The 18,134-nt window shown below is 32.8% G+C and overlaps 1 protein-coding gene across 5 annotated transcripts in view; it reads left to right on the top strand.

Moving 5' to 3' along the window:
• Positions 1-18,134, top strand: part of KIFAP3 (kinesin associated protein 3) — a 156,591-nt gene that overhangs the window by 76,665 nt on the left and 61,792 nt on the right. For all 5 annotated transcript variants that reach the window (XM_025390897.1, XM_025390898.1, XM_025390910.1 and 2 more), the window contains 4 exons: positions 8,793-8,893; positions 15,927-16,035; positions 17,232-17,344; positions 17,754-17,919. In XM_025390897.1, coding sequence (XP_025246682.1) covers positions 8,793-8,893; positions 15,927-16,035; positions 17,232-17,344; positions 17,754-17,919 — 489 coding nt within the window. The remainder of the gene's footprint in view (positions 1-8,792; positions 8,894-15,926; positions 16,036-17,231; positions 17,345-17,753; positions 17,920-18,134) is intronic.

Genomic DNA, 18,134 nt, shown 5'->3' on the forward strand with positions numbered 1-18,134 from the left:
GTATATAAGAGTACTCATTTAGTGAATATCTCTAAAAACAGAGTGTTTAGCTTACCGGTAGATCTGCAATGTTAGTTTCTCATACTTTTAAAATTAAGTAATTGGACATAAAAAATTATCCGTGAATCACTGTACCTCAGAAATGATTGTTGTACTTAATGTTTTCATACTGATCTTTGTAACCTATAAATTATGTTATTTTTTCCCCTTAACTGTTGCTTAACAGCTGTTAGTTTTTATCTGTTCATCTCAAATCTTGACTATAGACAAATCTATTATAAAACAGATCATCCAGTATAGTTACCGTCTTAAACATTGGTCTGTGCAAATTCAAGTTTAAACTAAGGCTATCTGTTTATACTGAGTATATATCTGCAGTATATGCTCTAATAAGCATAAAATTATATGGAAATGTATCAAAGATGTTCTGGTATAATTTCAATATGTTTTTAGGCAATGTCAGTGTAGTTAACATGTTCAATAATTGTCGCACTTATCTTTTAAGTGGTGGTTTTCACCTGTGGCATTTTCACTGTATTGATAGAACTTTAGGGGCTCTAAGTCCATAATAAATGTAAAGACACCTGCAAATTTTGAAGCATGTTGTATTCATATAGACTTTCCAGGGGTAATATATCACCTTAATGCTGTTCTATCCTAATATGGGTGTGCTTATATTCCCACTTCTCTTATCTTCATGGAGCCTTTGTGACATCAAAGGGAGTGTTCTACTTTGAAAGAAGACATAGCGTATAGAAGAGAATGAGAATCTGGCTGATAATGTGGCCCATAACTTGTGTTCTCACTTTGTTTTCACAGTGTTGGGCTGGGTCTACTGCAGAAACAGAAATTTGGCTTTTTGAGTTCTCGTGTTCAGAACTTGTTTCTGCTTGACTGAACTGTGAATGAAAAATCCCAACTGTCTTACAAAATTAGTAATTGAACGGTGTTTTTACTAATCACTTCAGAGATGAAAAAACTGAAGACATTTTAAAATTCAAAACCCATCAGCATGTGTTTTGCCCTTTAATTGGCAGAAAATCGATTGTGAGAGCAGCCCAGAAAGCTGATTTTTTTCTCCTTCAGCTGCTCCAGCTGAACTACGAGCTGTAAATTTCTTTAAAAAGAAAAAAAGACGCAATGTTTCTTATAAACTCTTGAATGTACTTTATAAGTGCAATAATTCTCACAAAATCAGTTACTGGAGTTAATGACCAGTTTGTTAAGGCATTAACTGCCCTCAGCTGGGAATGACCAATTTGAGGGGAATGGCTGCACAAATGCTAAGATAATTCAGTAACACTTTCAAATAATGATCCAGCTAATTAACGGTGAATTCCTGTGGAAATCCTATCGAAGTACTTATGACCTTTGCATTTAATAGCCAGTGAGTTCATCATGATTCATGTTTATTACTATAAATACCAAAGGAATCATAATGACTAGGCCATTTTTTTTCCTACCCTGCCCTTATTACTTGAACAGATTTGACTAATCCACCTCCAGTCATTAAGAACATAGTTCTCAAGATACTCAGTCTTTTCACTGCCCTTGCTTAAAATTCACAGAGCGTTTGGTGCTGTGCCAGCATGCCGACTATTGGCAGCCTGTTTCTACTTGGGATGCCATTAGAGAATAATTGATGTCTTTATGTCTTAAAGGAGCCTTTTTGAAATGTCTGCCATTTGTAGGATATAGAGGAATCATAGCTGGTTAGCTAGAGTTTATGGCTTCTAGTCATGAATTCTTATGGGAAAATCATACCCTCCAATCCTCATTTCTTGTAGGAATTCACTTAGGGTATATAAGATTTTTTTCTTGGGCTTTATTTTGTAAGAACTCAGATGTTCTTTCAGTGAATGAAGAAGACTATTAGTTTACAATAAAGGATAAGATCTTTATTTTACTTAGACCATTTAATCTCTCTAATAGCTGTTTATTGCTATGTGATCTGCAAATTAGCCTTTAAGTCATAATAATAAATGTTGGCTGCCAAAGAGCCTTTACTTTCTCTGCAGAGCTGTGTTTGAATAGATGAATTCAGTTATTTCCAGACATCTTCCCACTCCAGGTACTCACTTTTGTTCTAAAATGCCTTGTCTTTTTTGTTGTAGGTGTCAGATATCTGCTAGATGCCATGAACTTATAGGCCACATTTTTATTAAGTGTTGATTATTTATGTAATCATTTATGATTCAGTGAATAAGATACATATGGTTTATATACTGTAGTCTTCCTATATTGAAATTATTTAGAAGAGAAAGAAAATATGTGATTTGTAACTGTGGAACTAGAATCATCAAGATAATATATGGGTAACAAGACCGTTTATAAAATATTTACATATTTTTCTGAATAAAAGGCCAAATGCCAGTTTATATCTTTTTCATTCCCTAACTAAATACAAAAAGGGGGGAAAATTAAATTTATAGTTATTTGTAAATCAATTGTTTGAATTCTAGGGGAACCTTCACCCAGATAAAATCCAGAAGACACATTAGCAACTTGGGTTAGATAGATCCCTGAATACAATATTATAGTTCCTTAGCTCTGTCATCACCTTCTTTCATACTCTTTCCTCAAGAAAAAAAAAAGTGTGTGTGTGTGTGTGTGTATATACATATATATATAGTTGGTGCAATACTAGTTGTAGTCCTATTTCTTTTGTTCAGTTGTGTTCAGCTAAAACATGGGGGAAACACCTCTGCTCATACAGGTTTTATTTGTCTGGGATATGCTGTTTAAAGGTAAATGAAAGAGGGTAGCTAATTGTGAGATTTCTCTTCAATGTCCTCAGACTTCTGTCTGTTCTTTCATCTGCTTGATAGCCCATCACCTCCATGACTGTTCCCCACTTTAGGAGTGAAAGTAAGTTCCGTTAAAAGAAGGAAACGTGAAAGGATAAGAGATTTTGCAATGTGCCTGTGGAGGGGGGGATTGAGAAGGGATCATTTTCTTTAGTAAAGTTTTTTCTTTTTCTTTTCCCCATTAAGGAATTTATAACTGTGAGAGTGAGAGAATGATCATGGGTTCTTATTACATATGGGTCACTGAGTAGAGCCTCAGGTATAAGATGATTCTCCTAAGCCTAAATTTTATGAACAGCAGAATTGTTTGTTTGTGTTTTTTCTTTTTTTCTTTTTTTTTTTTTTTTTTTGAGATGAAGTCTCACTCAGCCACCCAGGCTGGAGTGGAGTAGTACAATCTTGGCTTACTGCAACCACTATCTCCCAGATTCAAGCTATTCTCACATCTCAGCTTCCCAAGTAGCTGGGATTACAGGCACCTGCCATTATGCCTGGCTAATTTTTATATTTTAGTAGAGACGGGGTTTCACCATGTTGGCCAGGCTGGTCTTGAACTCCTGTACTCAGGTAGTCCACACACCTTGGCCTCCCAAAGTGCTAGGATTATAGGCGTGAGCCACTGCATCCAGCCAAACAGCAGAGCTGTATAGGAAGATGACTAGTAGAAAGGTAAGTGGCTTAGCCACAGGCTCAGAGAATACCTCTGAATCGTGTCTAGCTCATCTCAGAAATCTTGGCTACCTTTCCAACTTACTTTACTTCTAACTACAGTTCAAGTCTTGAAAGTAAAAAATACAAAGCATCATATATATTAGGAACACATGATAGTACTGTTGTATTGGTAAAACAAAAAATATTATTGTCAACATAATAATGATAATAATAAATGATATTTATCAAATTGGTTTATTGTACATCAAACTTAGTGCTAATTGCTTTACCAGGATCCTCTCATCCAATCCTCCCACAACCTTTTCAGGTAGGTACAGTTATTATCCCATTTTTACAGGTGATGAAACTGAAACACAGAATTTAAATAACATTCACAAGGCTGTATAGCTAATGAGTGGAAGAGCCACAGATTGAACCCGAGCAGTCTGCCTCCAGAGCCTGAGCTGTCAACCAATGTTAGAGTATAGCTTTTATCAGTCTACCTACATTTTAAGCTTCTAGCCCCTTGTTTCTCTCATAAAATCACAGATTGATAGCAGTTATTGTCCAATTTAGTGAGAGTGAGTTTCAGAACTTAGGCTGCTGTAGGTCTAGTCCTCAAAACCACTTGGGGGATAATGCAGTTTGCCCCATGAAGAACTTATTTCATCCATTAGAACCTGCTGTATCTGGGCACAGGCCCTCTGAGAAATATCTGATTGCATTTCTCCATTTCATCTCTTATCTTCACCACTGCCAATCTTCTTACCCTTTTCCCCAAGAGTCCCAGATCCAGCAGATCCTACAGAGTCCCTCTAGGTGCATCTCCTTCCTGTACTTTGCCCTAAGGAATGATAATGATAACTTACATTTATTTGGCATTATTGTTTTCCCTCTTTCTGCTGCCTCCTGGAAGGCTTGCTTAAGAGTGCATGCATGCGCTTTATAGTCAGACCTAGGTTTGAATCTCAGATTCACATCTGTGTTTCCTTTTGAAAGGGTCATAGCCTTAGTGAATGTCATTGCCTCATCTCTGAATCAAAGATAATACCGACCCCTTTAATTACTTGTAAGGTATAAATGACAAAAACTATGTTGAACATGCAATAGGAAAAATACCATTGTTTGTTTAACCCTTTCTCTTTAACCTTCTCTCAAAGAATTGTGGTATAAGAAAGATTAACTGTCCATAGCCTTATATCCCTAGAGCTTCTCTTAACTTCAGTCCTTTAGTTTTTAGCAAACTTTTGGATATAATGATCATTTTAGATGAGTATTATAGGAAATTGGAAACATATTCAGAGTTTTTTTAATAGAGGATCACAGAGAGAGAAGTAGGAAGATGTGGGAGAACTGTAAGGAGCTTTCACCTTTGGCCATAAGTGTGAAGAGAAAAGGAAAATGAGAAAGTACATAAGAGCAGAGTTAGGACTGGCTGCAAAATGAATCATCCTATTTTTGGAAATTAGACATTTAGTTTTGCCATATAAAATTAACATAAATTGTTATATCTGAGAACTGCTTCTTATTTATATTATTTATCTGCCAGTAGAAATTATTATAATTTTAGGACTCTTCTCTGTACCTTCTATTCTAACAGATACCCTTTATCCTGAGTTGGCCTTTGGAAGCTACACACACACACACACACACACACACACACACACGCAAGCTATATGTATACATACATGTATATAAAATTAATTAGAGAATTTCCCTTGTTATTCTTTAAATTATTTTAGCTTCTCCCAATGTTCAGGAATTTCTTGTTCTTTTAATGTAATACCTGTTTTTGAAGGTGAGTCTTTCCTTCCCTTCCTCTCACCTTACATGAATGATGTGCCACCTCAGGACATTGCTTTTTAGAATTTTTTCATTGACATAAACAGCAGACAGATTCTCCTAGAGTATAGAATAGTTTCCTGTTTCCTTCCTGTCCTCCCATTGAATTTTAATGTTTGATTATTTACTTTGTTATTGAAGAATCTTTTATATTGGTTATCGATTTCTCTTTGTTTCTTTTACCATTTAATAAGTTGTATTACTTGGAATCCTACTTTTCAGTGAATCCATTACATAGAGAAAATATCTTCAAATATTTTGTAAAAATTAAGTAGGACTAGGACTTATCCACAGCTGAATGACATAGAAAATAACTGGAATCACAGGGAAAGAAAGACTTTCCTTCAGAATGTTAGAGTTTGCTTTAAAACTGTTTGAAAAGATTTTCAAATATCTCAATTTCCAGGGGAAAAAAATAACGTGAGATACAGTCTGACCAAGACTAAGGGATTCCTATCTTCTTGGAGAATAAAGTTGGAATTTTTCATGTTTAACCTACATATCATGAGAACCTGTTTAAATGTTAAGTTTTGCTATGGCAAATGTGCTTTATACTAGAATAAGTATAAATTGATGCCTTCAACAGTATAAAAATGTAGTCTGTTAAAATCTAACATTAAAGTTGATAAATCTTACATGTTTAGATTGCTCCAAACTCGAGGACAAAGTTGTTGGGGTTGAGAACATTTATTTTGTCTGCACTTTTCTCTTACTTGGAGCGATTTCACAATTTTTACCTACTTCCCTCCAAATAAAATTCTAACCCCTAAACAAAGACTTTAAATGTTTTTTTCTCCCACATTACTTTATCTTAGCTTTATTTTAACCTTAGTCAATAGTCATTATCCTTAGAGCCTATCTCTGACTCTAATTCAGCTTCTCTCTTCTTTATAAATTTTATGGTAAAGCTCTTCAAACAATAGAAGAAATGCGAAATTTACCTTAAATGATTTGACTTGGGCTCTCTATTCTGTAAATTTTCTATAAATTTAATTTTTCTATAAATAATGCTATAGGGAAAAATTAAAAATAGATGAAATAAATATTAGTTCATATAAATAAAATGTGTTTCCTGTATATGTTGTATTCCAAGTAGTTGAATTAGTGAATTTATAGATTTTATTTAAGGTGAAAATGCTTACTAGTGTCCGTTCATCTGAAAAACATACATTGTTTTTATCTTATCCCAAGGAGTTGTTGTTACTGCTATTGTAAGCAATAGGAAATAGACTTTAGCCTAACAATTTTGAAAATCTAAAAGCCTGGATTTAAAAAGTAGTATATTTTTAAAACAAGTTTAATTCTCTCATATATCAGTGTCTATCAGTCTTTTATACCTGATAATATCTTATATAGAAAATAGTTTTACCTTGTGATATAAAAATGTTGAATACCAAAGGCATCAAATGAGGGAAAAAAATGTTTGAGAGTGGTATTGTAACATTACCTGGTAAAGATTTGGGAATCAGAGAGACCTGTGTTTAAATCCCCACTCAACCACTTACAAGGCTGTGTAGCAAATATTTATTTTTCTGTAAACTTCAGATTTCTCATCTGAAACATAGGGATGATAAGACCTATTTGACAGATTGTTTTGAGATTCAATGCCATGCAGTCTGTTTAGCATGTCTCTTGATATGTAGTAACTGTTTAATAAATGATTATTATTAACCAATCAACAATTATTAAATACCTTCTCTGTGCTAGGTACTATTCTTGCATCTGGGGATAATGCAGTGAATAAAGTCCTTGTTTTCCTGGAGGTTATATGTTAGATAAATATATCAAATGGTAAGGAAATTCGAAGTAAATTCAGGAGATAGAGGGTCACTATATTTTTTGCTTACCTTTTTTTTTTTTTTTTTTTTGAGACAGAGTTCTTACTCTGTTGCCCGGGCTGGCTTGCAGTGGCATGATCTCGGCTCACTGCAACCTCCCCCTCCCGGGTATAAGCGATTCTCCTGCCTCAGCCTCTCTAGTACCTGGTACTACAGACGCACACCACCACATCCAGCTAATTTTTATATTTTTAGTAAAGACAGGGTTTCCATGTTGGCCAGGCTGGCCTCAAATTCCTGACCTCAAGCAATCCACTTGCCTCAGCCTCTCAAAGTGCTGGGATTACAGGCATGATCCTTCAAAGACCTCCTGAAACTGAATACTTCTGTCTCAAATCTTATCTGTCTTGAATTCTGAACCCCTTTTAGAACTAGTAATTTCTGTCTTTGACTAAATGAATTTATTTTTTCAGCTTTTATCTTTAAATGTTAAAAATAGAATCAATCAGCAGATACTTATTGAACAATTTCCATGTTCTACGCTAGGCCTTGTGAGAATACCAGTTTAGGGCCTGGTGTGGTGGCTAACACCTATAATCTCAGCACTTAGGGAGGCCAAGGTGGGCGGATCATGAGGTCAGGAGTTCGAGACCAGCCTGGTCAGTATGGTGAAACCCCGTCTCTACTAAAAATACAAAAAAAATTAGCGAGCCATGGTGGTAAGTGCCTGAATCCCAGCTACTCAGGAGGCTGAGGCAGGAGAATACCTTGAACCTGGGAGGCAGAGGTTGCAGTGAGCCAAGATCATACCACTGCACTCTAACCTGGGTGACAGAGTGAGACTCTGTCTCTTTAAAAAAAAAAAAAAAAGAAAAGAAAAGAAAATACCAGTTTATTTCCTCTAAAGAATTTCTAACTACTTGGGAATATCTTCAGGATTTCTCGTAGCCCAGAATTTTCAAAAGGGATATTGTTTTTTGGATAAAATTTTTAGTTAAGCAACTTTTCTGGCTCTAGTTTTATCATTGACTTTGAGATCATAAGTAGGTCCTTAAAATATATTCTGTCTGAAAGCAGTTAGGATTAAATGATATATTGAAGTCCCATTTTGTTTTTCAAATCTTGATATATATTCACTTTTTTTCAGTTTCATGGCATATAAAACCAGAATAATCTTACCTTAGAAGTTCTGAGACATTCTTCATACTATATTTAGGTTATGTTATAGCCTATAGCATTTTATGGTCATATATTTTATTTTTTTGTTATAACTACTACTTTACTTCTTTCATCATTTGGATGATATTTTCAGTTTCTGGTTCATAGAAATATGCTCTTTTATTTACTATTTCTAATACATCACCACTGTCAGTGAACTATATTAATCACATATTTTGATAAAACAGTAAAGATGAGGAGGCTAATGACCCAATTGTTTTTATATTGGACTCATGAAAATAATTAATTGTTAGGGTTAATTGTCTTTTTCAAAACTATGCCTTGGAAAATAGACATTCTGTCTTGGAAATTAGTGATGTTTCACATATAACATAAATATGCTTGCTCTAAACTTTGGATTTGAAATAGCTCAAAATATTTTTCAGATTAAGTTTGTATAAGGATTTTATTCAGTAGTTTAAGTTGTAGTACATTGAGTGTGCTGTATAAAAAAATATGTGTTTATGGCATCATCACCGTGATGTTTTATTCCTAGGCAATGACAACTACAAACAAATAGCAATGTGTGTTCTTTACCACATAAGCATGGATGACCGCTTTAAATCAATGTTTGCGTACACTGACTGTATACCACAGGTAAGTGGTTTAAGTGTTTTAAGAAAAACACTTAAGAAATATATATTTTTTTACTCTTTTCTCTTGATTTGTCAAGATTTTCTCTCTTAAAAAGTTCTTAATAATACTACAAATTTATTATAGAAATTTGAGGAAGTACAGAACTGTATAAAAACGAAAATAACTTTCCATTATCCCAAATGTAGAGATAACTATTTAATACTTTGGTATACTTCTCTCTACATACTTAAAAAATAATGTATTGAGATTATATGGTATATATAATATTTACATATTGCTTTATTAATATATCATAATTATGCTCATGTCACTGAACATTCTTCAAAAATTATTTTTAATAGTTGTGTAACATTCTATTACATGGATATACCATAATTTAAATATTGTTAAATTGTATGTTTAGGTTTTTTCCAATTTATCACGTAAAAATACATGTAAGCAAATGAAAATGATGTGAGATATCATATTTGTAAATGCTTCTCCACATCTCTGAATGTTTCTTTAGCTTAGATTCCTAAAAGTAGGATAGCTAAGTCAAAAGATAATGAAAACTTGTGTTTTTGTTTTGGCCAAAATATCTTCTAAGAAAACATAAGTTTTTATTTCCAGCTAACATTTAATTTTTAACAACACTGGATATTATTGTTCTAAATATGTGGTGGTTCATTATTTCTTTTTGTTTGCATTTCCATGAATATTGGTGAGGTTGAACATTTTTTCATGTGTTTATTATCCATATTCTGTTACAGATTATTCATGTCTCTTGCCAGTCTGTCTGTCCGTCCGTCCTTCCTTCCTTCCTTCCTTCCTTCCTTTTTATTTATTTATTTACTTTTTTGAGACAGGATCTTGCTCTGTTACTCAGGCTAAAGTTCAGTGGTACAGTCATAGCTCACTGGAGCCTTAAAATACCTAGACTCAAGCAATCCTCCTGCCTCAGCCTCATAGGTAGCTAGGACCACAGGTGTGCACCACCATGACTAGTTAATTTTTAAATTTTTTTTATTTTATTTTTTGTACAGACAGGGTTGGGCTTTCTTGCCCAGGACAGTCTCAAACCCCTGGCTGTAAGTAATCCTCCCTGCTTGTCCTCCCAAAGTGCTGGGATTGCAAGTGTGAGCCATCAAAATGGGCCTTCCCAATTTTTTAATTGATTTGTTAATATTTTTATTATTAAATAAGATCAATGTATATAATAACTATTTTAATTTTATGTTACAAATATTGCTTAAGCTTGTCACGTGTCCTTTAATTTTGTTTATGTTTAATATTAATAGATTTAATTGCTTTGCATTCTCTGATGAGAAAATGTTTCATCAAAATTCTTTTATTTTATACAACTGCTCTCAAGAAAGTTTTTTCTGTGATTCAGTGGCTAGATATGTATCATATGTTAGGTCTAAATAGACCTAAATAAATATCTGTCCTAAATGTCTTGAAGGAGTTTATTGATTTTTTTGTAACATAGACTGTATGTTATAAGGGTAGAGATTCTGTACATAGTAACAATTTTACTCTTAGGGAATTAGCATTCATAGGATCACTGTTGTGTCATTAATCTTTATTAAACTACCTTCCACTAATTTGAATTATGATGATTGTAACACTAGTTGGGCTGATTTTTAATATTACATTATTTTTTATAAAGTAGTTTTCTGAAACAAAAATTGTAGGATGTATGATATACAATAAACATACATTTAAAAACGTGTTAGAAGAATATGAATAAATCATCCTTATGAAAGTAATTCCTCTTGACTCCTACTACATAATTCCTTCTTCATCTATAAAGAATTATTAAATGCATGTTACTTGAAAAATAACATATAGTAAAAAATAGACCATAACTTTTCTTTTTATTGATTCTAATTGACTATTCTTTCATTCATTCCAAATTAGATAAAACAGTGCTAAAAATGAATTTGCTATTCGAGAGTTTTAACACTTCACCTACATGTATTTAAAAAAATGATAAATTCTCTAGGGTAATTTCTTAGACTTTTATATCAGGGGATAAACTAATTATGCTTGTTTATAGGAAATAGACATCCCTGAAAGAATATATAGCATATCTTATCTAGCAAGGCAGGGTGTCTTACAGAGATAATGCATGTCAGACTATACTCAGTGCAAAGTGTAATCAAACTCTTTGTCAAACCAGTTTTCAATAAAAGAGTAGCCATGTCAAAGGGAGATTACAGGTGATTTACTACAGTCTCACTCCATATGTTCTAAAGGTTTCTGCTTTGCAGTTTCAAAGGGTGTTCCTTTTCCGATTCCATTTTGAGTCAGAACTTCATTGACCACAGGATATGAACTGGAAAGCAGCCAAAAAATAATAATATTCTTGCCGAGATTGACTGTTTTTATCCAGATTTAGATTTTAAAGAGAATAACATTAAATAAAAGTGAAATATATGCAGTCCAAGAAGAAATAGGAAACTTATTTATACAATTTTGAATTTGGAGTTATCCTGTTCTTCTAGAATGTATAATCTCAAATATAAAATGTAAAATTTTATTTTAAATGAAAGAATCAGAAATAAGAGTCTGTCTAGGTTACTTTTTAGATATTGTTATTATTGCAATTTAAAACTTTGTATACAGAAAATTCTCCCATACCTTTTCAGGAACAACATCCATGCGTATTTTCTTACCAGACAGTTTTCTAACATCAAACATGTATGCAGTGAAGTTTTCAGTACATGTGTAATCTGTATTTTGTGAACAACATTTTCCAAATTTAGGAGGTCAATGATTTTCGATGTTTTCTTTTTCCCATTTTTTTCTTTTTGAAATTTCAGCCCTTTAGGGAATAAGGTTGTGTTACCAAATTGTGTTGTAAACATCCTGAAGCTTCTATATGAGCTAGTATTTTGAGAAAAACAAATGATACTGTACAATATATTTGTTTCAAATATGGTATCCAGCCTATAACTTTTACTTTATAGTGCCAAATTTTACATATTTAAGGAGAAAAGTTGACGTGGTTTTATTGCCACCCAGTGCCAAGTTAATTGCAAAATAAAAGAATGATGGAAAACAAGTCAGAAATTAAATGAAATGTCCAAGTTTCCTTCAGGAATTAAAAAGGTACTCCTTTAGAGGTATTGGCTACTCAAAGTAATGTTTATAATATCAGTAAGGCTTTAAACTCACTCATGAGTTTAATCAGCCACTGATTAACTTACTTACTAAAGTCATAACCCCGGTTGGCATATCTTAGAGTTAATATAATATTCTGTTCTTTTGTAATTATGCATATTAATTTTTGCTTGGTAAAAATCCTCATGTATTGCCAGTAACATGACTTTGAAGGTAGGAAAGCAGTGGCTTAGTAGTAATTCATATTCATTTCAATGATGAAAAAGAAATTGAGTATAATCATCTTCATTAATTACATATATTAAAGGAGCTTTATAAATTTAACTATTTGAAAGTAAGATATTCTTAGTAAAATCTTTCTCACCATTTTGACCCATTTATAGTCCATTTTAAATACTGCCTATCACATGTGTTTTATAGAATAAACCTATAATGAGATTAGAATTTACTTTTAGAAAATATTTAGCATCTGGAGTGGGTGATTATATATACAACATGTCTCATAATCTTTCCCAATATTATATTGCTTTACTTCCTTTGTACTTTATTGCCTCTAGATATCTAATGTATTCTAATTTTCTTACCCTGTTGTATCACTGTTCTGTAAAATTTAGGGGCCAGGTCAAGTCTTTATACATGATCTTAACGGTCTCAGTGGGTAGATTGTTTCAGGTAAGCATACTTGAGGATAACCGGGAGTTAATGGTTGTATTCTAATAATAGTTAAAAGTACACATTAACAGTTCATTGTTATTTAGACCTCTGAGATGCGTGTTTTGTTTAAATGGGTGCAAATGCCATCCAGATGCTTATAAAAGTATTTATTGGTAATAGAATGGCCAATGAAAGTACATGGTTAGGTAGTGATGTCATGGTGTTATTTAATATTTTATCCTAGAACAGCATGCAAGAATCTTCATAGTGATCCACATGTTTTCCACCGCAGTTGTCCTATATGGCCCCCTTTGATCTACATGCTTCTTTTTAGCTGAATGCTGGTAAACGTCCTTTCTGACAGCCCCCTTTGCTCTTGCCTGCCATTATCTGCCGAAGTTCAGAAACCAGAGCATCACTTCAAACAGGAGAGTTAGGGAGTAGCCAGTCAGAAAAGATTCCGGAGGCATGCAAAGTTCTGGTATAATCATTCAAAGATGTTTGGGTAGGGGATGGGGGTGGTAGAGTTATATGTGAATACAGAGAGCTGTGGGGGTTGGCCTCTGGTCACTGGTAAATAAGTGAAGTCAGGTGCCAGGGAGTCTAGACACAGTGATTTCAGTCATGGGTCGTTGGTATCTGATACTCAATATGGGACTTGTCTGATTGAACACTATTGCCTCTTCATCGCACAGACTGAAGCCCTTTTAGTGCTTTTCTGATAAATTAGTAAAAGATGACAATGGACATAGTTAAAACAGAACAAATCTAGTTTTAATATTGTCTAGTTGTCAGCAATTACACTTACTTTTGAAGTGCCATCATAGCAATCAAATTAAAGACATACTCTTTCATGTGGAGTTTGAACTAAACTATTGCTTTTTTAAATTTGAAAGCTTTAATTAAAATTGAAATGTTTATTTCTCTTCTTATGAAAAACTAATTCTATATCATTATGCATTCCATTTATATTTAGTCCTAATTTAGCTTGATAAGCGGAATGGGAGTTGAGTAAGTTTTCGAGCCATGCTTTATTTTCTAAAAATCTAGTTTCTGATTATTTATTTCTAGGTAGAATTTAATATGGAAATTACTTTAAAGAAAATTTACCTTCTGAAATAATAACCTGTAGCCCTGTGTTTAAGGCTAATTTTCATACCACAAAGGTTGATTTGAAGTAAATAATTTTTGTTAGCAATAAATACTTAGCTTGAAACATTGCTTCAATGTAACCAATTCTCAGTTTGAAAAAAATCTATAGTGGGTTTTTAATTACAGTTTAGAAAACATAGCAATTAATTAGAGGATTGTCACCTACATTTTTGGTAATTTGTAATTTAATTTTTATTGGCAATTTTATTTGTAATTTAATTTTAATTGGGCAGATAGGTAGTGAAATCTGTTAAATATATATCCAGTAAATTAAGATTATTTTACTTTTGCCCTTGAATCTTTTTTTATTCTGTGGCATTATTAAGTATTAATGATTCTTACCCAGAGATGCCATCAGTGGTAATATTTGTGGTTAAATATCTGCCCGCAGGGAGAGCACATGATACATGCCAGCCGTTCACCTGCTACAGTATTTTGTAATTTTCAGCATACAGATCAGTGTATTTGCTTAGAATTATACCTAACAATTCTAGTGATATTGTGTTTTTTATTTAATTTAACCAAATTTAATTTTGGTTTTCAGCTGTTCATTGCTAACACATAAAAATATGATTGATTTTTGTATATTGACCACATATCATTTTTGAAATGCAGAAGTCATCTTGAACTAAGAGTAATCAAAACAAGATTTAACAGAAAGTGGTCTAAAATAAATAAATATTTATTATTCGCTGTGTTGGATTCATGAAGGCATGTTGTTCTAAAAAGGTATTGCCCTGAGATAAAACATAAGAAGTTTTTATACTATAAATTTTAGGAATAACTTCTATTTGTTGTTAACAGTTTGGGCTGAGAGAAAATTCTCTTTACATACTATACACTAAGTTAATTTGCTGATTCGACAATAATAGAAGACTAGCTTCTCTAAAACATAGCATGAAATTTGTTCATTTGTCCTTTATTATAGCAGCTATCTCTCATTATGACAAATCTAGATTACTGCTAAATGGCATAGGTAGCCTACCTTTTCCTTCTTACCTTTTTGTCTGCTGTTTTTCACACTCTCCTCCTTTTTCTCTTATCACTCAAAAAGTTCTTTTCTCATTTTATACCCATGCCCAAGTGATTGGATTTAGCCTGCAACTTCAGTTTTCAACCATATATGCCAGTTCCTAAAATTCTACCTCCAGTCCAGACATTTCTTCTAAACTCAGGCCTGCGTTTATGACTTCCTACTGAATATCTGCACTAGACTACCACATGAGCAGCTTAAACTCAACATATCTAAAACCAAAATTACCATCTTTCCTTTAAAGTTTTTTTCTACCCTAGTTTCTCCTTTTTGGTAGATGTTGGCATCACCATGTATGTCATTGCTCAGTGCATAAACTTGGAAGTCATCTTTGACTCCTCCCTTGCTTTAACTGTAACATCTAGTCAGTTACTCCATTCCATTTTGGTTCTCTTTTCTAAATATATATCTAATCAATCATTTTATCTCTACCTAGTTCAGACACCCATCTTCTCACTTGGACTTTTCCTCTAGCATCCTACATGGTTCCCCATATTTTCTTGGAATTTTATTCTATTTTTTACACTGGCTAAATCTTTTTGAGACACCAATTTTATCCTGACACTTTCCTATTTAGAAGCTTTTAGTAGCTTCCCATCATCCTTAGCACGAAGGTCAAAATCTTTAACATGTACTTCAAGACCCTGCATGATCTGGTTTTTACCTTCTTATCTCTTAAAACTGTTGTTTCCCTTTCACCAACAATGCTTGCTTTCTTTTAGTTCTTCAAAGAGTACTGTGTTTTCCTGCATTGTGACCTTTGCATAAGCTATTTTCTTTGCTTGGAATGCTCTGCTTCCAAACAATGTTTAATTATTTAAGGACAGATGTTTTATCTAATTCTTCACTTATATTCTCCACTGTACGTAGAAGTTTATACTTAATGCTGAGCATCTAAGAGTTCATTAACTGTTTATTCATCCAGTTGTTGAACAGTGAATGCCTGCCAGTTTTATGTGTTGAAACGTAACTAATAATATTATGTCCAGTGTACAGTCTAAGATAATACATTATGATAAAAATAATTGCTTCTATGTTTGGTTTTTTGTTTTGTTTCTTGAGTAAAATGTGCCTTGTGCTTCTTGCTAGTTAATGAAGATGCTGTTTGAATGTTCAGATGAACGAATTGACTTGGAACTCATTTCTTTCTGCATTAATCTTGCTGCTAACAAAAGAAATGTACAGCTTATCTGTGAAGGTCAGTGCCTTTGAGTGTAGGTAACGTTTTTAGTATATGGTATTTGGCATATGATGGAAAATAGATAATAAAGAATTAAGAATTATAATGATTATGTAAGTCCTGTTTTCACATAATTTCTTCATAGCTATAATCCTTAAAGGTCAGATAGAATATTCTTACATCATGAATGCAGACACTTACCTTCTGGTAACATTTTAGAAACCATGGTGAGTTAGCCTTCACTGAAATTTGATTTTTAAAACATTTTCTAGATAAAATGAAACTTTTTTTTGCAAAGCAGTCTATTACAATATGAGGTAATAAAATACAAATGTATTAGATTATTTCTATAATATCTTGGTAGAACAGCCTGTCATACATTATGATGTTTCAGCATCTGCCCAATAATTTTTGCCTTATTTGAAAAGTAGTATGTGTTTGTTATAAAAAGCAAAAATGAGCAAAAAGGAAAAAATTTGAATCTTTATTCCTACCATCCACAGATAATCATAGGTAAGATTTTAGTATAATAGTTCTGCATATTTTTAAATAAAAATGTGATTGTCTGTATATCATGATATATTCTTTTAAAATTAGTAATATCATGAAATAATATTCTATGTGTTTAAATGCTTTTATAAAGCATATTTGTTAATAACTGCAAAATTGTCTATTAAAGAATTTTGCCATAGTTTACTTCACTATTATGGATATAGTTCGTTGCCACCTCTTTTCTGTTACAAACAGTGCTATAGTGATTACTCATTCTCTGAATCTTTACACATTTTCATTTTTATGTTGTTAGGATAAATTCCCAGAAGTACAATTTTTCTGAGTCAAAAGTACTTTTGTTTTTAACATTTATAGTAGAAATTGTAGACACAGAAGAACACATACAGTATGATTCTATTTATATGAGGTTCTATATCAGGCAAAACTTATATGTGTTTAAAAATGAGACAGGGAAGAGGAAAAGTGATTATATTTGGGGAACACGATTGACTGGGAAGGGGCACAAGTGAACTTTCTGGAGGGAATGAAAATACTCTATATGTTGATATATGGTATGGGTTGCATCTAAATTCATCAAATTGTACCCTTAAGAGTTGTGCATTTTACTAGATATAAATAGTTGTGGCTTTTTTTGAGAACTAAACAAAAAATCATTAAACTTAAGTTAACCTTAATTTTATTGGGGGACTTTTCTGTTTCAGGAAATGGGCTGAAGATGCTCATGAAGAGGGCTCTGAAGTTTAAGGATCCATTGCTGATGAAAATGATTAGAAACATTTCTCAGCATGATGGACCAACTAAAAATCTGTTTATTGTAAGTATCATTTTGGCTTTCTATTAAAATAGACTGGGAGTTGAAATTGCTACATTTGGAAATACAACTCTTACTGGATTCTCGTCAAATATTAATTTATAATCCAAATTGCTCTTATGTTATCAACTTCTTTGTTAGTTTAGCACCTAGAAATCTCAACCTACGTTTCAATGTTGTTTTTGTTTTGTGACCCTTACCCCTAATCCCTCCACCCCACTACAGTCTTCTTGCCTTAAACCAGTTCACCATAGGCTTCTTTAGCAATTTAGCTCAAGATTATTAAAACAAGAAAATCACATTTGATATTGATTTTTTCTTTCAGTGGGTTCAATTGTTAGATTCCTGTGGGTTAATTATTAGATTAAATAAAAAATAATTTAAATGTATACTAAAATTCTGTTTTCTTCAGGATTATGTTGGGGACCTTGCAGCCCAGATCTCTAATGATGAGGAAGAGGAGTTTGTGATTGAATGTTTGGGAACTCTTGCAAACTTGACCATTCCAGACTTAGACTGGGAATTGGTTCTTAAAGAATATAAGTTGGTTCCATACCTCAAGGATAAACTAAAACCAGGTTTGTGCTAAGTATTTCACTTTTGCATAATCACTAAGTTATTTCTTTCTGTTATGGATAAGGCTGCTAGAGCAGTTTTGTGTGACTATTTTATTATTATGTTAGGAAAAGCCATTTCTTCTCACAGCTCTTTTCTCCCAGAAAGGTAGTCACTGAATCTCCTCTTATATATATACTCTCTTTTTCCTAACAGTGTGTTTTCTTAGTATTAGTTT

Source organism: Theropithecus gelada, chromosome 1, assembly GCF_003255815.1.
Source record: "Theropithecus gelada isolate Dixy chromosome 1, Tgel_1.0, whole genome shotgun sequence".
NCBI lineage: Eukaryota > Metazoa > Chordata > Mammalia > Primates > Cercopithecidae > Theropithecus > Theropithecus gelada.